Source organism: Wasmannia auropunctata, unplaced genomic scaffold (assembly GCF_000956235.1).
Source record: "Wasmannia auropunctata unplaced genomic scaffold, wasmannia.A_1.0 LD336101.1, whole genome shotgun sequence".
NCBI lineage: Eukaryota > Metazoa > Arthropoda > Insecta > Hymenoptera > Formicidae > Wasmannia > Wasmannia auropunctata.
The window spans coordinates 1,762,884-1,787,364 of record NW_012026789.1 but is presented as its reverse complement, the minus strand read 5'-3'; the positions used below and the strand labels follow the sequence as shown (position 1 = coordinate 1,787,364).

General features: G+C 31.7%; 4 protein-coding genes and 1 long non-coding RNA gene across 8 annotated transcripts; 3 read left to right on the top strand and 2 right to left on the bottom strand.

Moving 5' to 3' along the window:
• Positions 1 to 170: 170 nt before the first annotated feature.
• On the bottom strand, positions 171 to 1,904 carry LOC105458461 (radial spoke head 10 homolog B2-like). Its single transcript, XM_011703780.1, has 3 exons — positions 1,303 to 1,904; positions 910 to 1,204; positions 171 to 504 (listed from the first exon to the last, which is right to left on the bottom strand). Exons 1-3 carry the CDS (start codon positions 1,584 to 1,586, stop codon positions 325 to 327), a joined length of 759 nt encoding a protein of 252 aa, XP_011702082.1. The 5' UTR covers positions 1,587 to 1,904; the 3' UTR covers positions 171 to 324.
• A 103-nt stretch (positions 1,905 to 2,007) lies between these two features.
• On the top strand, positions 2,008 to 5,975 carry LOC105458444. Of its 3 annotated transcripts, none has more exons than XM_011703753.1 (4): positions 2,008 to 2,238; positions 2,562 to 2,656; positions 4,241 to 4,462; positions 5,584 to 5,975. In XM_011703753.1, the coding sequence occupies exons 1-4, from the start codon at positions 2,215 to 2,217 to the stop codon at positions 5,918 to 5,920; spliced, it is 678 nt and encodes a 225-aa protein (XP_011702055.1). In that variant the 5' UTR covers positions 2,008 to 2,214; the 3' UTR covers positions 5,921 to 5,975. The 3 variants fall into 3 exon arrangements, with proteins under 3 accessions (XP_011702055.1, XP_011702064.1, XP_011702070.1); XM_011703762.1 differs by lacking the exon at positions 2,008 to 2,238 and adding an exon at positions 2,244 to 2,274; XM_011703768.1 differs by lacking the exon at positions 2,008 to 2,238 and adding an exon at positions 3,028 to 3,142 and having other exon boundaries at positions 2,571 to 2,656.
• Positions 5,976 to 7,017: 1,042 nt separating this feature from the next.
• Positions 7,018 to 16,446, top strand: LOC105458420 (alsin). The gene is made up of 14 exons (XM_011703716.1): positions 7,018 to 7,696; positions 8,049 to 9,371; positions 9,484 to 10,053; positions 10,288 to 10,657; positions 10,764 to 10,965; positions 11,049 to 11,229; positions 11,376 to 11,542; positions 11,737 to 11,846; positions 11,933 to 12,141; positions 12,338 to 12,892; positions 12,968 to 13,144; positions 13,498 to 13,666; positions 13,760 to 13,942; positions 14,024 to 16,446. Exons 1-14 carry the CDS (start codon positions 7,353 to 7,355, stop codon positions 14,069 to 14,071), a joined length of 4,608 nt encoding a protein of 1,535 aa, XP_011702018.1. The 5' UTR covers positions 7,018 to 7,352; the 3' UTR covers positions 14,072 to 16,446.
• Positions 16,447 to 17,311: 865 nt separating this feature from the next.
• On the bottom strand, positions 17,312 to 18,036 carry LOC105458429. Its single transcript, XR_975536.1, has 2 exons — positions 17,540 to 18,036; positions 17,312 to 17,465 (listed from the first exon to the last, which is right to left on the bottom strand). It is a non-coding gene; the product is annotated as an uncharacterized LOC105458429 (long non-coding RNA).
• A 102-nt stretch (positions 18,037 to 18,138) lies between these two features.
• LOC105458433 (CD2 antigen cytoplasmic tail-binding protein 2 homolog) lies at positions 18,139 to 20,563 on the top strand. Of its 2 annotated transcripts, XM_011703737.1 has the most exons (7): positions 18,139 to 18,459; positions 18,638 to 18,815; positions 18,973 to 19,136; positions 19,333 to 19,516; positions 19,591 to 19,778; positions 19,862 to 19,973; positions 20,075 to 20,556. In XM_011703737.1, exons 2-7 carry the CDS (start codon positions 18,680 to 18,682, stop codon positions 20,305 to 20,307), a joined length of 1,017 nt encoding a protein of 338 aa, XP_011702039.1. In that variant the 5' UTR covers positions 18,139 to 18,459; positions 18,638 to 18,679; the 3' UTR covers positions 20,308 to 20,556. The 2 variants fall into 2 exon arrangements, with proteins under 2 accessions (XP_011702039.1, XP_011702047.1); XM_011703745.1 differs by lacking the exon at positions 18,139 to 18,459 and having other exon boundaries at positions 18,752 to 18,843; positions 20,075 to 20,563.
• The last annotated feature ends 3,918 nt before the right edge of the window (positions 20,564 to 24,481 follow it).

Genomic DNA, 24,481 nt, shown 5'->3' with positions numbered 1-24,481 from the left:
GTGTGCTCTTCCGATCTTCAGATGTAAAAAGAATTCTTTTTCTAAAAGGGATTCTTTTTGCACCTGAAAATGAACTTAGAATTGATGACATATAAAACTGCAGAATATATTAATGAATTCTTTTGGGCTCTGTGTGCTATCTGGGATGTTACTATTTATAATTACTTTAGTTTATATGCAAGATATGTTTTATTAGGAACGCATTAAAACAATACATTAATCGTTGATCACGATCATATAATGAAAATATCTCAATTAAAATAAACCAATAATATTAAATATTGTAATTAATATAGTACATGTTATTTATGCTTCAACATTTTTTTATCCTTTTCTACGCATATGGCTCGTACACCACTGACCAACATATATACGATTGTTTTCTTTGTCCACCAGGATACCTTTGCCATGTCGGAAACCATCCACAAAGTCGCCTTCATACCAACAATTATTGTTCCATTTTAGAATACCTTTTCCCTGAATTTTATTACACTCGAATTGACCCTGCATAATTTTTTAATTTTATTTATTTTTGCATAATTCAAATAATATTTTAGAATAAAAATCGAGATATTGATTCAATTTTGAAACCCACATGTCGTATTTAAGAAAATAAAAATTAAAATAATGTTCTGTAATGTATGTGATTAGTATACTCATTGATTGCAATATATATTAATTTTTTAAACAATTAAGTATTAGGATAGACCGTCAATATTAAATACAAATTAAGAAACGAAAACCGCCAATACGATCCAAGCGGATTTTGGTGCTCGATAATATTATACTGTGCAGTGAATCTTTCAATTTATCGATTAATTAATTTTTTAATCTTTGTTCGCGTTATATGTTAATTATGACCGATACGTTATCCAGCTTGTATTGCATCTATACTACTCTTATCAATACCTTGTATTGAACACCATTAAGCCATGTATAGGTTCCTTCGCCTTCCATCATTTTTCTGCTAATACGACCGCAATAAGAATTATTGTTATAAAACTTTATGTTGGCATATTCATCCGGCAGTGAAAGCTTCAATGATGGAATTATTATCTTATCTTTTTTTGTCTCTTCTTCTGTGATAAACGAATCACCGTTTTTATTATAATCATCTATTTCTTTATTTTCATCTAAAGTTTCAGCATCGTCCTGAATTAATCTCCTCGCATTTTGTTTCTTCCGCAAGAAATATCCATCCCATCTATATATCGATCAAATTGAAATTAATAGTATAATAATGAAATCTAATTCTTACTTATTTAATATTATATTAATATTAATAGTTTTTAATTATTTTACTCAGTTACAAAAGCTGGAAGTATTTCGTTGTACAATGAATAAATAAACTCTTCTTTAGTCGTATATTTGCGGCGTTTTTCAGCCAGTATGTCCTCGAATGGCAATTCCTCGTCCGTAATTTTCTCAGTTTCTATTGAGTCGATATCTTCCTCATATAAATCTTCTTTTTTACGTACCTCTTCCGTTTCGTCAAAAAGGATTAAAGGTTCCGTTTTTTTTCTACACTTACGCAAAATTTCTTCCTGCAGCGCTTTCATGTCTAATTCTTTTATCTCGTATTCCATATGTTATTATTTATATACTCAATTAATGACAATTAATGTTTCTTGTGATATTTATTACACATATATATGTTTAATGTATATATCTAACAATAGCATAAATTTGATCTTATTGTTTTTTGCTTTTTTGGTTTGCTCTATAGAACTCACTGATTTACTTTTCTTTTATTCCTTTTTTTCGCAAAATATAGCGCTAAAACAGGAGACACGGTAGTATCTCGGTGTCAAATCAGTCCATAAACAAGATTGATTGTGTACACGAGCCAGCGAGCACGCAGCCTTGTGCTAACACTCGGTATGCACTGACAGCGTGCACCCCAGCCACCCCAGGTCCCTGAACGTGCCTATATATTGTAAAAAAACAAAAAAATACATGAAAAATACTTATGTAATTTGTTGTATGTATGTAAATGACATATAAATATCATTGTCTATTTCCGCCATAGATATGTATAATACTATATTCATGTGACAGTATAAAATGACGTATTAGAAAGTAGGTTGTTGATTATATATTACTTTTGTAAATATTTAATGAAAAAGTTATTTAATGAGAACCGATCAATAAACTCTTTCTACATTTAATTCACGAAGAGAAAGTACACAGACCTGTATACATATAAAATACAAAATGCTGAAAAAAGAAAAAATAAACGTAAGGCTATATATGTTTATATACATCATGTTTTAGGTATTATATATTTTTTAAATGTATAATGTAATGTTCAAAAAATCTAAACTGTTAATCTTATAATTTATTGCGTCATATACATTTTTAACAAATATGTAATTTATAATGTATTACATTATTACAAAATTTTAAAGTATATAAATAAGAAGAACACGGAAAAATATTTTACTCTCAATCTATAAGTATAATATATAACACTTGTTAGAAATTTAACAATTTCTATTTAAACTTACATTTTTTATAAAGATTTGCACAATCTTTTTAAAAATATTTCTTTTTTGTTACAGTCTATCTCATCTTATAATGATGAAGATGAAAATATTGAATCTATTGTATTTCGTGTTCCAGCAATGTACAGCGATAAAGTCAAAATCCACGATTGGTTGGTACTTTGCAATTTATAATTTTACTTATTAGAATAAATTCAATAACGCAACAAGTATTCAATAATTATAATGTTTTTATTTAGAGATAATATATATGCCAAATATATTTTGTACTTTATTTATTTAACTATACTTTATGTAACTAAATTTTTTTAATTAAAAATTGTATCGTTAAAAGATATTTAATCTTAAACAATATAAATAATAATATAAATAGTAATGTTATCTGATGTTTATTGTAGAATTTTGACTTTTTTATATAAATATTTTTAGCTTTATAATTTTAATTCTTATAACTGCCTAGATAGCATAAAGAATTGAAAAAAAATTCAGTCATATATGTTATTAATTCTGAGTTTGTTTTCAGATGGAAAAAATTTTTTTTCGTACTCTGAAAATGAACTTAGAATTGATGATATATGATCGAATGTATGAATTAATTCTTTTTGAATTCTATGTGCTATCTGGATGATTATTTTTTTGTAAGTATAATAAAAACTTTTACGAAAATTTATTTTACAGAATCTTTACTGTAAATTAATTTTTAAAATAGTGATATGCTGTTTATCCGTGTAGAACAATAGGTCGTTGATATCGTCAAAGTTTTAAAATTTCAAATTTTAACATTAAAGTTTTAACGTTAAAATAAATTGTAATTAACTGATCGAAAAGTGACTTTTAATAATCATTTTGTTGTCATGATGACTTGTTGTTCTGCTTGGGTACATATATTAGATAAATTGCGATAAAATTATACCCGTAAGCATATCACACATACCTATATTAGCTCATTTACATAAGGAAACATGGGGGTGTAGTTACCGTGGAGAAAAGCGAGTTGTTAATCGTAGCAACGGTACTTTACTTCATGAACCTTACAAGAATATTTACATTTTTGTATTTTATATAATTATTTGACATAGAGCGCGACCAATCATGTAATATTTTTATCAAATTAATTAGCGTGACGTTAATTATTATTTAAAAAATATAACTTGCATTAAGATAAATCTTTATATTGTCGGAAAGAAATAAAAAGGTGAGTTATACACACATATATATATATATATATATATATATATATGTATTATATATTGTGCGTGTATATATATTTTGACTTCCTTTAAAATAGTAAATGTTTCTAACAATAAAAGAAAAATAAATATTCCTAAATAATTATAAATAAATATGTAAATTATAAATAAAAATATTGATGTTTTCTCAAATTAATCTATCATGAATTTATTATTTATATGTCAATTGTATACGGAAATATTATTTAAATTTTTTAAGTGTTAAGAAATTGATATATTAATTCATATTAATAAATAAATAGCAGTATTAATTATTACAGTGTATCATTATATATTATAATATATACTAATATTATATATTGATATTATAACGTACTATAGTATGTTATATTGATATACTATCATAGATATCATATCGATATTGTAATATTATGTACTAAATATTAATAAGTTTAATTCGGTTTAATAGTATAAAAGTTGATACATTTAAACAATTAAAACTCAAAATTTATTTCTCATCAGTGATTTTATTTGAACAATTAACAGGCAAATGAAAACCTTATCGGAGCCTAGAGACAATGTGGATATATTTCCACCGAAGGGCAATCTTCACAAATCATCATATCAGAGACTCGGGCCTGAGGACAAAATCACTGGAATTTCGGAGACATGCGCCATGTTATCGCAAATTAAATTGAAAGACGAATACAAGCCAATTACTTATCCACGACGCAGTTTACTTACGATGCAATCGCTTGCTTCGGCGGAGTATGTATCCCTCGATCATCATTTTAATTAATTTGTATACTATTTGTTCCGTCGGTGACAAATATATATCCAAGAATCTGAATTAATCCATGCAGTGTAGTTTGTATGCAATGTATTTTGTTACAATTTTTATAATGTTCCTTGGTCTCTATATGTAAATTTTAATTTCGCAAATCAAATTGATATTAGCATGATAGGCAAAATTAGACGCATAAGTATTCGGCGAGTGTTATACATTTTTGCAAAATTGTTATATAATTTAAGTATGTCTCTTTGTATAGTACACAGCTAATACAATGGATTATTTATTTTTATAAATGTAAATGTTTTCATCTGACACGGGTAATGAAATTACGTTTAATATTTTATATTTTGGAAATTAAATTAAAGGAAATCATAAAATGGAAATAAGGATGGATGGTCGACGATAGAAAAATAAATTACTATTAGTGCAATTTATTGCGAATTTATTTTTTGACTTCGCAATAAATAAATTCGCAATAAATTGCACTAATAGTAATTTATTTTTCTATCATCGACCATCCATCCTAGCTTTTATTCTAAATAGAAAACAGAATCCTTCCGGTAATTGTAAACTTAATTGTGTCTCTAGACTTTCTATTATATGTGATCGACGGGCGTTAACCGGAGGTATAATGTTTCTCCCTTTCAGAAACTAAATATCTTTCGCATCGCGCGCTAAGTCTAATATAGCGTTAATTACAATGAATGTGTACGCTCGTGTATGCGCGTATGTAAAGTTAGCCCTCCAACATTAAAATTCCATAATTCTAATTAGAATTCCCTCGCTTCATTAATTTGAGTTCTCTATAGTTTAACAAGAGTTCTAAACATTTTTTAATTTAAATAAAAAAATGGAGTGCTAACTTCTTATCAAAATTTAAAATGAATTAAAAATTGTTATTAAGTAGAATTCTTGCTATTATTATATCAACGTTATATGAATTTATTCAAAAATTTTTTTAAAACGTTTATAATGCAATACAATTTGAAATACATATATATTTAAAGAATTATAAAAGATTATAAGTAATTTAAGACAACAAATTCTTAATCAAGTTTTTCATGCACTCTCAAGATAATAATTCAATGTTTTCTAGAAAGGATTACGAGGAGAAGGTATTAAAATTAAAAGACATCCTTCTGGATCCTATTTATCACATGAACTATCGCACTACCACGAGCAGCGATTATCGGTCACCTTATCCTCCGAAACCGAAACCACCACCATCACCACCATTACCAGAGCCATGGTTGCTAAATCGACGCACCATTGGCTATAATGCTCAGGATTTGGAAAATCGTTGTGGATATCACACATTTTTAGATGATGATATGGATCTTTATCAAAGAATAGCAAAGTTGAAAATGCAAAGGGAAAAGCTATATGAAATTCTACTAACAAATAAACACCAACAAAATTCTATAAATGATTAAAAAATTATATACATGTTTCAATATTTAAATATACAATAAATATATATATATATATATATCGTACTTGTATATTTAAATAATAAAAATATTTTTAATAAAAATGATCTCATAGCTTAATTTTATATACATTTCTTATTTCTAAGATTCCTTTAAATGAATCCGATATTATGAATATATGTGATTATTAAACATAAAATGGAAAAAATTTGTTCTATATTAAGTATGATGTATTATGCTAGAATCATTTTTTTAAAAAACTGTTTTTTATGTCATGGTCATAGAAAAAAAGTAACAAAATATTAAACTTGTTATAAAAATATATAAACATGATGTTTTAATAAAACTATTATTTTTAAATTCATTTTTTGTTAAATACAATATGTTTATGTACGTCAATTTATATGCTTTATGTTTATAATCACGACTGTAGTTTTTATTATTATTATTATAGCTTTGCAAAAAAATACGTAAAACTTGCATTTTTTTTAAAAGTAATTAACTGTGAACTTTCTTTACACCAATCAATTAATTATCTAATTAGTTTGTGTATAAAAGTATTTTAAAGTACAACATATTTTCAAGAAATCAATAAGTTTACGAGATATATATTTAATATTTTATGTCCAAATATACATAGTATGATAAAATATTAATTAAATATATATCTCGTAAAGTATTAGATTTTCGATAACTTTATTTGAACTATACTTTAATATGCAATACTTTAATATGCAATACTTTAATATGCAATACTTTAATATGCAAAATAATTAAAGAAATCATATATATTATACTTAAAAAAATTATATTATTCCATTTAAAAAAGTGGAGTAACCTCCATGTAATCTTGAAAAATCGATTTTTTGGGAGAAATTGATTTTAACGTTACATCTCTCTTCTCATATCCTACAAGTTTTTCCTGAAATATTTTTCCAAGCTATTCAACTCGTTACGTTTGAAATAAAACACCCTGTATAATGCTCCTGATCACTCAAGATGGTCGTAATTGATTTTTCCTCTTACCTCTCAGGCTTCACTCTTCTCGTCCATGTGCTCTCTTCTATACACCTCCATGTTCCACGTAAAAGTCTGTGCTCCCGGCAGTCCCGCGGGCTTTATGCAAAAGTCTGTGCTCCAGCGCTCCTTGCCCCCAGCCCCAGCCCCAACTGTCCCACGTCCAACAGCTGATATCAGTACCGAGCGATACCTGTCAGATATTAGTCATAGTAGAAAAAGATCTAACGTTTAATCATGCCGCTCTGCAGATCCTCTGTGATACATTTATGGATGTGTGTCACGGGGGAAACGTTATTTCAGATAATATGACGAAAGAGTGGCGTCAATCCGCTGGTGGTTAAACGAAGGTACGTAGAAATAAGGCTCTCGCGTAGGTTATGCAAGCCTCGTTATCTGTCAGACCACGTACAGTGAGATGGATAAGCACATGTATCTATGGAGGGGCGCCAACAAATTGTCCTTCACGTTCGGCGACAAGCCGAACGGCCTCATTTCCAAGCTCGTCACCGTCAAGGATCACATTTTCGCGGCGACCACGACCAACAGCCTCTATCACGGGGAGGCGTCGTTCCGCGAGGGAGGCGTCTGCCCCGCGCTCGTTTTCAAGCGGGCCCAATACGACGTCGTCGACCTAGCATCCAATTCCGAGCACCTGTTTGTCGTGAACACTAACGGGCATGTTTTGAAAGTAAATCCTCAGGACATGAGTGTTTTAGACTCAATAATTCTCAAGGAAGAAGTAAAGTACTGTAGCCATGGGTATGTATATATACAGATAGATAGAAGTTTTCATTCGCAATTGAAATTTATATAAACCTATACTTTTTTAACTATCGCTTAATCATTATTTAGTTCTCTTATTTATGGATATGTATAAGTTTTATTTTCATAATTCTTTTAAATACATAAAACATAAGATATATTTTTGTATATTCTTATGTATACACTGTTATTTATAATAGATATATATAATATATAGAAGATTTGTTCTTAGCTGATAAATAAGTTTATTGAGCCTGTTTGAATGTTTTGACTGTGCTGTGTTCATAATTATTATTTGGTTAAGCATGGTGCACCTGATTATATCGAAGACGTTCTATTTTATTTGCAGATGCAAAGAAGAGAATGAAGTAGTGAAGGTGAAATATATAGCGGTCAGCGATCAAGCAGCATTATTTGTTACGGACAGCGGACAGTTGTGGGCTAGTGGCAATCAACCGCAGATAGATATAAATAGTACAGAGCCGAAGAAAGTTAAATTTTTTGAAGGGAGGACAGTGTCCGAAATTGCATGTGGCTCCAACTTCAATGTCGCCGCCGTGAGAAAAACCACTAAACTTATAAAAGACGATACGGATAGTGAAAACGAGTTGGAGGAGGAGGTCTTCGTTAATTCCTGTCCGCAATGTCTTAATAACGTTATGTTAAGTCCCGGGAGCGTAACATCGTCAGACACGTGTCTCACCGGTCTCCATGCGCAGCAGTTCAGCGAGGATCGCTCGACAAATTCCATCAGCGCTCTCTCCACTGCCAGTAAAGAGCACATTTCTCTGCCAGAGGTGGACAAGAAGGAGCAACCGTCTGACATCGTTGAGAACGGCGAGGAATGTCTGAATAATTTAACCGATTCCGACAAGGACGAGAAGAGAAACGTTATATTTATAAACACCGAGACCGCTCGGCAATTTCTCACCCGGCAACTGTCGTGGGTCTCGTCTTACGGAAGTGCCAAGGAAGACATTCCCATGGAGAGTGTCGATCGGTCAACAAGACTGATAAAGCAAAATGTCTCGAATATGGCAAACCTGGTGTACGAGGGGGTGAAAAATGTGGGCGGTAAAGTTGTAACTTTATCCAGACATATGAGCGGTAGTTCTGATATTAATGAGAGCAAAGCCGATAGCAATGAACACTTGGAGGAGCAAGGGGACACCTACACGAAACCTACCGCGACCAGTTTAGCATTGAGCTTGCGCTGCGAGGAATTTCCTTGGTCGTCCAGTACCGGCTCCTCCGAACACGAATTATCCCAACACGGCTTGAACGAAAGGATCAATACGTTATCTCGCGCTGGCAGCAACCTACTGGCGACAGAGCTCTGGACGTGGGGCGATGTACAGTACGGGCAATTGGGAACGGGAGATATTATTAAACGGCCAAGGCCAGTACTGGTGACAAAGCTCAACCATACCGGTATCAGAAAAATTGCTTGCGGTGCCTTCCACGTGCTCGCTTTAACACTGGACGGCAGAGTGTTTGCATGGGGTCGTAACAACTTTAAGCAAGTCACCTTGCACACTACAGTAGACCAAAGCGCTCCTCAGCTATTCACCACAAAATTATCTTCCAATGAAAGAGCTATCGATATGGCAGCTGGCAGTTTCCATAGTTTAGTAATGATGCATCATGGTTTATATTTTATGGGACAATCGAGGTAACTAACTAAAATAGAAATCTTCTTTAATTAATAATATTTTACTTTTTATTTTATTTCTATTTTTCTTTAATTAATATTTTATTTACTTACAAATACATTACGATTTCAGTAAAGTTGGCGATATGTTTCAACTTGACATACAAAGCAAGGATGAATCAAACAGTCCGAGGGAGATTTTTAGTTCTGGGCAATACAGTTGTTGTTCTGTGATAAACGAACCGGCAATAAATGTATCAGAAGATTTGATAAACGATCAGATCTTCCTGGAAGAAATGTTGACTGTTTATCAGAATCTCATCAAGCCGTTTCAGAAGAAGAGTGGCGTGACCCAGGAAGCCAATGTATATGAAACACTGTGTCGTTGTTATGCAGAGTTGATGCATTTTAGCGTTTTAAACGTCATAAGTTTGTGGGATTATTTCAATCATATTGGAGAAGCGTATGAAGTCACAATTGTTGCCAATATAGAGGAATTTACGACAGTATATAAATACTATTTGAATGCTGTTTGCGATGTTATATCTCTTGGTGGTTTTATGCATATTGCAAAAGTCATTGAAGTGCCACAAGTAGTATCAAATTTATTTGTACATAATTTAAAAAGTAGTGATGTAAAAAAGCATAACAATGAAATCGTTATAACAATGGCATTACAGCACCCTTTATGTAAATTAAATAGGTAAGTTCATACATATATACATATATGTATATATACCATTTATATTACAAGCAACAATTATTATATTACATTTCATATTGATTAACATTAACTTTGATTATATAATGGTATTTTACTGAAATTTTTATAGAATAACATATAATGTTATTCATATATAACATGTTATTCATATTATATAACACATCATATATAACATGTTATTCATATTATAACATATATAATGTTTTATTACAGATACAAGACTATGATTCATAGCTTGATAAAAAGTAATGGCACGAAGATGGGTGTTGAACGATTACAAGAAGCTCTTATAAAATGGGAGCAAGTACACGATGAACAAGATAAACGTCAGAAAGAGGCGGAAGCTACGAAATTATTTTGGGAGAGCTCCGGAAAACTAGGAGAATCGCTGAGATCTCCCAATAGAAGGCTCATTCGAGAATCAAGGGCATACCCGTTATCGATACTTAATTCTGGAAGATTTTCATCCCATTGGTTTGTCTTATTAACGGATATTTTCATACATGTTACTGGCACTACACATACAATTCATCCGCTTCGAACGTTATGGGTGGAACTTCTACCAGACTCCGAAAATGTACAGGTACAAAATTGTTAACTTCGGTCTATTACATTATATTTCGTTAACAATGAAAACTGATATAACAACAAATATAATTGAAAAGTATAATTAAAAAAATATTTTTTAGAATGCTATATCGATTGTTACACCAGAAGATAATTTCGTGTTATACACCCCTACTGCTTCCGAACGGAATGAGTGGTTACATGCCCTACAAAATACTATAAAATACAGTTTGCAAAGAGTGATCGGAAATGTGCCTCCATTAGTACGATCAAGCTCATTCTCTTTCACAAAGCATAATATTTTTAAGGATGCAAAATATACTGGTTTGTAAAATTATATTGAAATATATTTTCACTGAAGAAGCGTTACGAATGAAGGGACATTAAGTCGTATCACAAATTCACAGGACGCTGGTTGAATGGTAAACCACATGGTTCTGGGAAATTGGAATGGTCAGACGGTCGCACGTATGTAGGCCAATTTCATAAAGGTGTCATTCATGGTACTGGAAAAATGGAAATTCCAATGCAAGGTGTATATGAAGGCCAATGGAAAGATGGTCAGCAAAATGGATATGGAACGATGAAGTAAGATTTCTTTCTTGAAAATGTGTGCGTTTGTGTTTATTTTTTTCTGAGGTAATCAATACATGTATGTGTGTACAACCTTTTGTTTCTAACATCTTTAGTCTACAAATTATTCACAAAAAATTGATTATGCAAAAATATTTTAGATACACCAATGGAGATTTTTATGAAGGATATTTTAAAGACGGATTACCTCATGGCCATGGTGTCAAAAAAGAAGGTCACTTTATGGCGTCAGTTGCATCTGTTTACATTGGAGAATGGGCTGCTGGTGTTAAACAAGGTTACGGAATAATGGATGATATAATGACTGGTAAATATACATTTATTAAATTAAAACTAAATTATAAATAAAAAATTCTAAAAATAAAATATAACAGTAATCTCATTTTTTAACAGTAATCAACTTTTTTCTTAAAGTCAAAATTATATACATAAGTTTACTTACTTAATAAAGTATTTAATTTAGTAAATAAATATATATATATATTATTAATAATATTATAGGTGAAAAATATCTTGGGACATGGAGTAATGGTATGAAGCATGGTAATGGTTTGATCGTAACACTTGATGGCATTTATTATGAAGGTATTTTTACGCAAGATATCCTAACGGTAATTATACATTTGAACATTTTTTCTTATAAAATATTTTTAAAAAAATTGGAAGTTATTGATTTTTGATCATTATTCATTTAAAGGGTCATGGAGTAATGGTATTTGAAGACGGCACGCATTATGAAGGTGAATTTAAGTCCGCAGGAATATTTTGTGGAAAAGGTACATTAACATTCCGCAGTGGCGACAGATTAGAAGGCAACATGAATGGTGCATGGAACGAAGGTGTCAAAGTTATTGCCACATTACATATTAAAGCTAGTGGAACTGCACAACCTAATTCAAAACCAGCGTAAGTACTCACTCTGCTGTATTATATACTCTAACATTATAATATTAAATATTAATATTATACAAAAATTGCTTTATAGTAACAAATAATAAATTATAATTAATAAATTATAATTATATAAATTAATTATAATTAATTATTAGCAATTAATTATAATAAAAATAGCTTTCTACATTATTCTCATTATTTTCGTTAGATCTTTTGGAAAACTATGTGTACCTCCGGATCAGAAATGGAAAGCGATATTTAAACAATGCTATCAACAACTTGGCGTATCTGAATCAGTCACAAAAAATTCCAATTACAATGAAAAATCTGTAGAAACGCAAAAAGTATGGCAAAATGTTGCTAGTATAATAACAAAATCCCATCAAAAAACGTTGCAACGAAAAAAGCTGTCTGCCAATACTTCAAATGCTAAAGAAAGGAATAACGAAACTATCGATCAGCTGGATAAGATACCAGGTTTTGGACGAGACAAACTTACCAGTCAGACTTACAACGAAATTCACAAGTATTTAGTGAAAGCTTTTGAAAGCCCGCATCATCCGTTAGGCGCTCTTTTAACAGAAGTAGCAACGGTATATACAGCTACTTATGGTGGAGTAAGAGTACATCCGTTGTTGCTTAGCCATGCAGTGTCGGAGCTTCACAGTATCACAACAAGAATATATGAGATTGTGCTGCTTTTATTCCCGGCTCTACCACGCTGTGGCAAAGAGTATGTTCTTGAAACTGACAGTGAAGAAGAGTATGTATAACATCTATAAACATTATATCTAAAATTATGAAATCAGTATTCTGATTCAAAGATATTTACTTTTAGGCAAGTCATAAGCGCTGCCGCGATACTTCATCCAATATTACTGCCACGTGTACATTCAGCACTTTTTGTATTATACGCCTTACATAATAAAAAGGAGGATGATGCATATTGGGAAAGATTGATGAAATGGAATAAGCAGCCCGATATAACTCTGATGGCCTTCCTTGAAATTGATCAGTAAGTAGTAAATTTTTAAATAGTAAAAATTCCAGTTACAATGAAAAATCTATAGAAACGCAAAAAGTACGGCAAAATGTTGCTAGTATAATAACAAAATCCTATCAAAAAAACGTTACAACGAATATAAATAGTACATTTATAACGCTAGAAAAACATTAATCGTCATATACAGAAATATTCTACTTCCCAATGAACAGATAATGTTTGTTAATATTTTTTAAATATTATAATATTGAATAAATATTTGAAAAACATTCAAAAAACATTATGCTTTCATTGAGTTCAATATAATATTATAATAATTATATTGTATTTTATTTTTATAATCGCATTTTTGTACAAAATTTAAGGAAATTCTGGAAAACTACAAATGTAATGAGCATTTCAGACAGTTCATTACCATATCAGCATGAACCATATTTCAGTGAGGCTATAGAAACTTTGCAGCAACTTAAAACAACTTTTTCACCTTTAGAAAAGTTGTTAGTAGTCAGAAATACATTTGAACAAATGACACAAGTAAGAATACATAGGCAATAATATTAATATTACGATTTATGTAAGCGCATCTAAAAATAAATTATTAACGCATTTTTCTACGTTCAACAATAGGCAGTACAAAAACAATTAGGGTCTACATATTTATGGACGATGGACGAACTATTTCCAGTATTTAGTTTTGTTGTAGTCCGCGCTAGTGTATTACAATTAGGAAGTGAAATACATTTTATTGAGGACTTCATGGAGCCGTACTTGCAAAATGGAGAACTTGGCATTATGTTCACTACTCTTAAGGTCAGATATGATTATAACGGATAAAATGTTCTCTGCAAGATAAGAATTATTTAATAAATAATTAAATTAATTTTATTATAGGCATGTTATTACCAAATATTACAAGAAAAAACAAACATGGGCGATTAAAGCAGTGTTCCCACAAATATATGGTACAATGAAATGATCTATATATACATATATATATGAGAGTATAAGATTATACTCATAAAAATACATAACAAGATAAAAATAGATATATAAAAAGTATGTATTTGTATTATAATACACAAAAGTGATAATTTGCATTTAGAAGACATAATACAGGCTTTAGCATCATGATTATGTGAAGCCAAAGTGTCAGATAAGAGAGATAAAAACATGGCATAACATATCAATTTATTTTGTCATTCTAAAGTACGTATAAGTTTGCTGTTGAAAGGTAGTAATCATTAGTTAATTCAATGTTCTGCAAATAACGTTTGCACAGAAATTGAACTTCAGTACTTCCAGTTCTCTGTTATTCGAGGATATCGCGCATTAAAAGAGGTGCGTAGCTCAATATTGTGATAAGAAAATAGTTGGAAGTTACCTTTATTTATATATCTTCTCTGCAATGTTAACTCATAGAAACACTTAAGAAAGCGTTTCTATAAATCAACGTTTTTAAACAATTTTTTAAATCTATAGATATGATTGCTTATCATACACTTATCTTTTTAATTTGTAAATATATATCACTGTTTTTCAAATAGACATTCTCTTTTATACAATTTGCAGCATGCCATATTTATTTTAATATCACTTTCAAGATTTATTTATTATAGTTTAAAAATTTTAAATTACAATATACCACAATACATGCTGTAACTATTGTAATACAAATGAATACAAGAGAGGAAATTGTTCCTCATTAAATAACTCAACAAATTGTTTCTAATATAATTCATATAAAGAGTATATTTCTCTGTAATTTGCAAAAATATGTGCTAGATATCTGTTTGTTAACAAATTCTATGTATAGTCTCCATTAAAATATATGTATGTATAGTATTGTAAGAAATGTAGATTATAAACGTCTATGAATTAATTAATTCATATTAATAATTCATACATATATATTAATTAAAATTATATCTTGTTTAAATATTTAGGATAATTTTAAGAACTTGTTTAAAGTTATTTTAAACTATTTCAGAACGCGCGAACATCATACAATGATATCATATTGAAGTTATAGTTTTTGTATTTACAAATATTATTTAACTGTGACGTTATATGTGTTCCATACATTGTCTGTTACTTTACTTTTATTTTATTTATATGTGATAATAGTTAAACGCGAAACGCGTTTCCTAATAACTAGCATGTACCTGAAACTTGTTCTTTATATTAATCTAAAAGAGCTCGCTTCTCGCTCGATATTTATATTTTTCATGAACTCTATTTTTATCAAAGAATATCATGTAATATTACATCAGAAGGATCATGCGATTGTTTATCTTCTTTCGTATCACAAAACAGAAATTGACTGTAAAATATTTCAACAAGTTTCAAACTATTATTTGTCTACATTTTAAGACGTCATCAAAATTAGTTGTGCGAGCTCAATCGGATTAATATATGATGAATGTACAATAATTATTTTCAATACGCTAAACACATTTTATAATATATGTTTGTCGGAGCCAAAATTGAAAGATCAAATAATTAGTATCAAATAATATAATAAGAGATCAAATTCCCGTGTGAACGTATTCAGTTAAAATATGGATAAAGGACCATTGTATTAGTCACAATTTGCGGAAGGAATTTCATTTTCTGGTATAGCAAACATTCTAAATATTCAAAAAGTTGTAGTACATGGAATAGTTATTTATTTACGTAGTAATATTCGAAAGAATGTATAAGTAATGAAATATTAATGTTGTATACCGTATTGATATTACTTAAGCAAGATAATTTATTCGATAATATATATTGGAGATATATACTTTTATTGTCAAAGCGGAAATGTGAAGCGATTAGTTTACCACCAAAAGCCCATTAGGGGGAAATTTGTAGAATGATATATTAAATGAGTCGCATTTTCTACTAAATGATGTAACACGTGGAGTGGAGGAGCTATTGGCATATTATTTTGTACTAGTAAAAATAGTACACTTAAAAAAAATACTATAAAAAATAGTAATTTGTACTATTAGGAATAAAAATAATATAATCATGCAAGTATAACACAGCATAATGAAATCTACGTATCATTATGTGTACGTTTAAGTAATTATACATCCGATTTATTTTATAATGTCTTTCTCAGGCAATATAAAATTTTTCGAATAGTATAAACACTATACATATATTACAAATTTTACAACAATTTTGACAATGTTCCATATTATTTGTAACGTGAAATAAAAACAAATTATCTGACTTGATGTATAATCGACCGATTATGTTAACATGAACAATTGTTTGTTCATCATCATTGTAAAAAAATTAAGTGGTCAAATACATGAAAATACGTATTTTTTTCTCTCTAAATAAAACTATTCCATACTCCTCTTTTTTGAACTCTTGAACTTTACGCTTCCATGCGGTACATGCGCGACCTTAGGTCCAGCTTACGACCCGACATACGACGTATTGTAGAACGGGCCTAAAATGGTTACACAGGATATGTCTAAAGAAAATTACATAATAGTACCTGTATCAGGCATATATCTTTTTTTTTCTAAACAGCATTGAATTTCAGACTTTGAAGATTGGCGCAAATTGTTCGCCTCAGATATCCAACTCTATTTTTACCGAAGTAGCCCACATACAGTCGGAAAATTATATTCTTCGAATACTCCGTAATGTGACATTACTCTAACATTGTGTATATAATATTTTAAATTATATATTTGAAAGCAATTCCATATTATTTATAGGTGGTAGAGAGGAAGTTCAAGTGCCATTCCAAAAGCGGAGAGAAGCATTTTCTTTCTCAGAAGAAAATGCTTCTCTCATCGAGTCCGATGAGTCCAGATTTCACTCTGATACATTTATAGTTAATTATTCACAGATGCTAGAACCACGTCTAATTGTATAATCTTCCGGTTTATAATTAGTGTTTGTTTCTACATTTCAACTTCATCTGTTTAAGATGCAACTGCGTATATTTCATATTTGACCTTGTAGTTTACATAATTTTCTATTTGAATTTTGCTATGCACTTAGATTATGCTCTGATCTGTGTCTTGTATTTTTTTTACATACGTTTAATAGTTTCGACATTTATTATAAGTATATTTATTATATAATACGTAATTTAATTTTACACTAATGCTCAGTACACTGAAAATATTCACGATTAAGCTAGTTTTGTAAATGAATTTATAATAATACTCATTATAATAACACTCATTTATTAATATGTAATTTAATTTTACATTCATACTTAATTTGTGATACAGAGCATATTCACGATCGAGCTGGTTTTATAAATGGATTTAATAACATTCAATTTATGGGATACCTTTTTTTTTATTACCTTTATGCATCTCTGAGAAAAAGAAAGAATCAAATGCCAAATAAATATTATCGCACATATCTATCACATAAAAAAGAAATATTTACCTATAAAAACTTTGATTCATTTTTAACATTCTGTTTAACATTGTGCGCAATTTACAAGCTAAAAACCAAATTGCTATTGAATCTGCATGCTGCGAGGTTCTGTTGACATTTTAATCTAATTATACAAAATTGGCCCAAAATATTCTTTGTCAACTATCAATGCTTAAGATTACTTGATCGATTCATTTTTCAAATATTAAGTCGTATAGCGACTCTGAATTAATAATAAGGTCTCTTTTATAATTTTAAGCGGCAATATAGGTTAATTGTTATGCACAATTTTACATAATACTTATCTTGCGTAGAGATTGTTACGTTTGTTACAATAGCAAAATGGTATGCCGATGCAATTTCTTATTCAACAAATCCTCGTAGTTTGATATTTATGCCATTAATTTATGACTTATGCACAAAATAACAATAATTTGACGGGTAACATCGGCCGGGTATTTCGTTGTCAAATCGCGGATACACAGGCACACAGCTGACAGCACACGCATGCGCGGTTTCCGATTTTCCGAGTCCCGGGCGTAAAGTCACTAGATTTATAATCTAGGAACTTTACCCGGGCCTCTCGCTACGCGACAGTTCGCGAAAGTAGAGATAGGTGGAACGTGGATAAGAGTTGGCAAAGTGGAAATCCGATTGTTGTGTCGAACGATACATGAAGTTTTGATGAGACTTTATTCACGATAAATGTCGAACGTGAATTATAATTGTAAACGCAAAAACGTTCTTAAACGAGCTTTCCGCTGTGCGAGACTCTTGGCAACGAACGAAATAACGGGCGTTCAGAAGTTACGTCGCAGGCGATCATAACCTGCGAATGTAAACTAACCCCTCAACATTTGGCTACTCATTGTAAACTTTGTACACGAGGGAATTTTCTTCAGTGTGAAACGTCGCTGCATCTGAAAAACGTACGTAATATTCAATTATTGCAAGAGTACCTTAAAATATATTCTTAGTTATCTTAGAATATATAAAATAATTATATCTCAGAATATTTCTTAGATCGTGGATTGTATGATAATTATTTAATTTGCGCTGCAAATAAAACTTCGAATGACGTAACTTTTTAATGCTAAACTTTTTTAGAATCTTGTCCTTGGTAAGGAAAGTCACATACATTTGAAACTCATGTCGAAACGCAAGTTTGACGACATGGCAGATATGCCTGATAATCAACCGCTTAAAAACTCGCTGGACTCGGATGAAGATGACGACGAAGTGAATGAGGCCAACTATAATGTCATGAATGAGGATGAATTCGAAGGTATCTAGATTTGGATTGCGTTACGTAGGTATATCAGTATGCTACGTTTATCGTTATTACTTTTATTGTTCTCAATTCGTATTTTATATAATATTCGATTATTAAATTTATACAATATATAACTATGGAATATCTTAATTATATCTATTTGTAACAGGTACGGAAGATGGACCCTCAGCACCGGAAGCGAACGTGGGATTTACGGCATTTAATATGAAAGAGGAGTTGGAGGAGGGCCATTTTGATAAAGATGGCCATTACCTGTGGAAAAAGGAGAAGCAAATAAGGGATAATTGGTTGGACAATATCGATTGGGTTCAGGTGAGTGAGATGAACAAATGGAAGCTTCTAAGAAGAAGATTAACTAATCCATTTGCATGAAAATGTAGAATTCTCCTTTTGCACAAAATTTGTACTTTCAAGAATTACATTACTCTAAACTTTTAAAGCAGTGTTATGTGTCATTTTTTTTAATAATATAAGATTAAAAAAATATCGTTACGTGCATTTTTCATAGATCAAACCTAGTTCCGCCACTGATGTGCAAAAGAGTACAAAGTCGGGTGAAAATCATGGATTGGGAGACAGCGGTAGCAGTGACGACGAGGGAGACATAATGTTTGATCCTATTCCGTTGTATAGACAAATTTTAGAATATCTCAAACCCGGTGAAACTGTTTCAAGGACATTGTGCAGACTGGGTAAGACGCAATTAGTAATAGAAGCATGTACGCGAACTATCGCAGGTAGTAAACTGTGATTGTCCCCAATCCAGGTAAAGGGAAAAAGAAATTGACCACAGCCGAAAGGTGGAAGAAGAAAAAGGAGTCTAAAACACGCGAAGAAGAGGAAGATCCAAATTCTGTTAACATAACGAAGTTAACCGAGCTGGCAAATGAATTATTGACACGCACTGGCAATATGGACATATATCAAGAAAGTTATGAACAAATAAAGAAGAAGGTAAAAAAAAAGAAATTATATGACATTTATATACGTATAGTACATACATACTATCTTAATTACAAAAAAATTACGTTTTATAGATTGAACAAGCGGATAAACGTGCACACCCTTCGAAACAAGAAGCAGAACTAGATATGTACGCTGACGATTTTGATGAAAAGGAGAAGGCGAAACTGGACGACACCGATGATGGTGAGTAATTTAACTTATAGATCATTTTTATATTATTTTTCTTCCTTGCATAGAAACTTTTATGTTGTATCTGTACATATAATGTGCATTATATCATACAGGAAATTTAGCGGAGCCAAGCAATGCAGAAGAAAGTACGCCGGAGGAAAACGTAACGTGGGATTTGAAATGGTCGCAAAATGACAATGCGGAGATACACGGTCCTCACACTAGTCAGCAAATGCATGCCTGGGCAAAAGAAGGTTATTTCAAAAAAGGTGCCTGGGTAAGAAGAACCGGGCAGCAGAATCAATTTTACAATGCCTCTAGAGTAGACTTTGAACTTTATCTGTGACATTTCTATTCGATAAAAACATGTGAATAAATAGATATAAAAATAAATATTTTGTCAAATCACGAGAGTTAGATGTATTATAACATTAGCGTATATGTAAAATTTTTACACAAGAAAATAATAGATTGCGAAAAATCTATATGAATTTAAGATAGAGATCATGATGTAAGAACACGATATATTGATAAGTGGCTCAAATTATACATTTCAACCATTTTGATGTAATAAAAGTACAATCTTTCTTTAATTCATGAAATTTTGTTTTGTACTTGCTTGTACAAAGAGAAACCAAGAATTCGATGAAGAAAGTAAAAATATTCTAGAGGTAATCAATTTGTGAGAGAAATTTTATAGCGGATAAATATATGACAATATGAACAACACAAGATCAATTCTTGTTCATCAATTTATAAATAATCCGCTTTTATTTAGTAGATTAATAATAATAAAAGTAAGATGAAATACTAAAAAAATTCTGTGTTTAAATGCTCAAAAAGGCAAATTGATTTACAAATAATAATTATTTCATAATTATAGAAATGTCTAATTCTAAAATGCGCAATATATGATAAGAAGTAATTTATATAACATTTCTTCGTAAAATGCAATGTCTAAAATAATATTAAATCAAACCTATTTTTTGTGCAAGGACACTTATGCGTTTATCATACTAGCGTTTTATTAAACACCATCTGGTACTCAAATCAAGAAACGGAACTGAACTCATACTTCAGAGACTTCTTGCGCGTTCCTACGGGAAGAGGGGTCGTTGAAATTTATGGTCCGCGGAGCTTGGTATTTTTAAATAGGATTTTATATCCTTAAAATAAATCTATTTGTACCGTATACGCGGTATAGCCGTACATCCTTATTTATCTAGTAGAGCGAAACTCTCTTTTCCTTGATTCTTATGTTTATTTTGTACATTCTAGATAGGAAATGCTTTCTCGGAGCGAAAAGTAAAATGTCTCGCTAGAAATGAAAAGGATAAAACCTTCGCACTTATTTATTATGAAAAATAACTCACCCTTTTTTATCCATTATGTAGGCACATCTGATATATAGATGCAATACAGTTGCTCAATATATGTATATATATAAAGCGAGAGGGAGGGAGTTACATGTATTTTAGCTAACACATACAGACCACGAGGATTGTGCAAGAAAACTATAAACTATGAAAAGGAAAGATGAATATGAGAAAGTATATCTAAATAATAGAAGACAAGCGATACTGCATCAGTAAAAATAGTAAATCACAAATTGAAACTATTAAGCTTCGTTTGCATATGTGTAGACAATTGGCACGGTTTTCTTTTTTACTGAATATAATTTTATTAAACGTTTTGAACATTTTTCTTAGCAATGTACGAAATTTTGTATATATATATTTATGTAATTACTTAAAATATTATTTTAAGTATTTCGTGTTCACGCAAAAATCGTTCGGACACGAATATCTGAAAGTACACGTGTGCATGCATATATATATATACGTAGAGATTTGTATATGTTGTACATACAGGGGAATTGTTCCCAATTTTGCGTCCGTGCTCCGCTGAGACTCTTTGATTAATCTCGAGTTGATATTTTTCCGCGATGAAAATTACATTAGACACCATATTCGCGTCCATAATTTTTCGCAATAAATTGTTCGATATTAAATTGCTTGCTGTAACGTAGCTTTTAATTAAAGTTTCATTCAAGTAGAGTTAAAATTGATTGAAATTTACTGGAGCGCAAGATTTTTTAACACGTGTATGTACTACGCAGCGACTGCGAAGTTTAGTTTTCGAAGAGACCCTTTAATTTTTAAACTCGCGTTCGCGACATAATATATATACAGAAACTGTTAAACTCTTCCCGTATATTTTTATCGAGGGAAAATTGATTTTAAATCGGTCAAAGGGTCTCGGCTCTGCGTGAAGCGTAGCCGCACACGCTTGGGGACACCCCGATGTACGCCCGTACATTTTCGTAAGTATAAATCCGTACGTAGCTCATCTTGAAAGGTCAGAAGAATTTCAAGCGCGAATTTAAAGGATAGAAGTCCAAAGTCTAATCTAGACTAGATTACAGTAAGAACTATATGAATCGACACTTTCTTGGTAGCTACACGAGTCGATCTCTTTTATCGGGGAGGGTGGGTCTAGATACGGCTACGTCACTAAAAAAGTGCGGTGAAACACATGCAATGTACAATGTACCATATCGCTCGTTAAAATCCAATGTCAATATCGTGCGTCCAACAAGTTCATCAACAATTACATGCTTCTCTCGTAATCAGGAGATAAAAAAATATTCATTTTTTCCAGATTCATATTTACCTAGTAAGCAAGAATCTTTGCTGAACCCTTTTTCTCAAAATGAACCATGCTTTTCTCATTGTGTGTGTCAGTAAACAACGAATTATAGAATTCACAAACGCAAATAGAATGAATTGCATAATATGGAATTTTTACATTACAAAAATAATTCTTTTACAAAAAGAATAAATACATAACAATAACTGAAAAAGATAAAAGTACGAAAGTGAATGTATGACAACAACAGAACAATAATCGCTATTTTAATATAAATATATTGTTAACGGTATAAACAGCTGTAAATAATTATAAATATATTGCTCGATCGAACGGCAAAAGAAATGTTTTTCCGCTTTTATTCAAATAATTAAATTATATTATTTCATTTACAAAAAAAAAACAAAGTTCACGCGCTTGCATAAGACATATTGAATTTATACATATTTCCAGCTCCAAGCTTTTTTAACACATAAAATAAACTACATATAAAGGAAATCGTGTTAATAAATGTTTTGTTAATAAATATTAAATGTTTTTTTTTTCCAATCCTGTTTTTTGCCAATTATTCATCCCTTCAATCGGCACATCGGTTAACGTTCTGCCGAGGAACGCAAGTTATTCAAATTTGCTATGGAAATACGGAGGGTGCACGAAGCAAAGTGGTGAAAAGGTACATTGCATTACATCCACGCGATGAGAAAACAGTACTTTGGTCTTCTGTTTTTTTTTTTCAAGCTTGAAAGGACGCAAGGCAACCGGAGAACACAGAGGGGCACGTTCGAACGAGGGCGTAAGACAGGATAAGAACGAACACATACCGGGCAATACCGAATCACGTGCCGGTCTCATAACGCAGAGGCGATGGTGTTTCCTCGTTGCGAACTATCTTCCGTCGGCTTATCTTTATTGCACCGACTCGCCTAATCGCCTTTATTCCTGGGTCTCGGACGACCCGAGTTCCACGAGTTCGAGTCGCCGGGAATATTTCGGGAACGATCGTATTGCCGTTATGAAACCGGCGCCGTGAGACACACACGCGCACCATACACGCACGCACGCACGCACGCACGCACGTACGGGGAAACAAGTAAAACGAGCACTCGCATATGGACGTTTACGCACGTAAGGGTACGTCGTGATTTATCGGCGTCGGAACGGTTCGGATGCTTTTTTACTTATAGCGGCCAACTTTTCCGCAGGCTCACTTCTATATAAATCACGGAAGGTGATAATAATAAGGTCGTTACAACGTTGAATGCGTGGTGCGCACGATGATTTATCGGCCAAAACGTAGGAGCGTCTTATTAATATCTTAACAAGCTGGTACACCTGTCACCGTTCTTTAATTTTTACGGGAATAAATTCGAGAGAGAGAGATATTTCCTACGGAGAAAAAAAAAAGTTTTTTGACCGTTCTGATGCCGACTGTACCAACTGACGTGTTACACAGGCCTGTATGTACATACAAAAATAGTCGCCGTGCAGCAGCGGCACGCCTCAAACGCATCGAAGTCTCCGAAGTGCGGTTTCGAGGGGTGAAAAGGGGAATACACTCGCGGCTGAGAAGAGAAAGTGGAGAAAGAGAGAGAGAGAGAGAGAGGGAGAGGACGCTCGCGGAAGCCTTTATCCCTCTTAGGGTGGCTCCGGTCCCGCCAACCCCTCCCGGAATAAAGCGCCTCTATCTCCGCCTTGCTTTCGTCTTCCTCTTGGTCGTTCTCGAGACGAGATGCACGTAGCATGACTAACTACCATGACTAACGAGTCGGGCGAAGTGCCACCGAGGAATCTTGGCTAACCAAGCGAGTGAGCGAGCGAGCGAAAGACAGAGGGAAAGGGAGAACGAGCAAACGCGAAAATACTTTCGGATC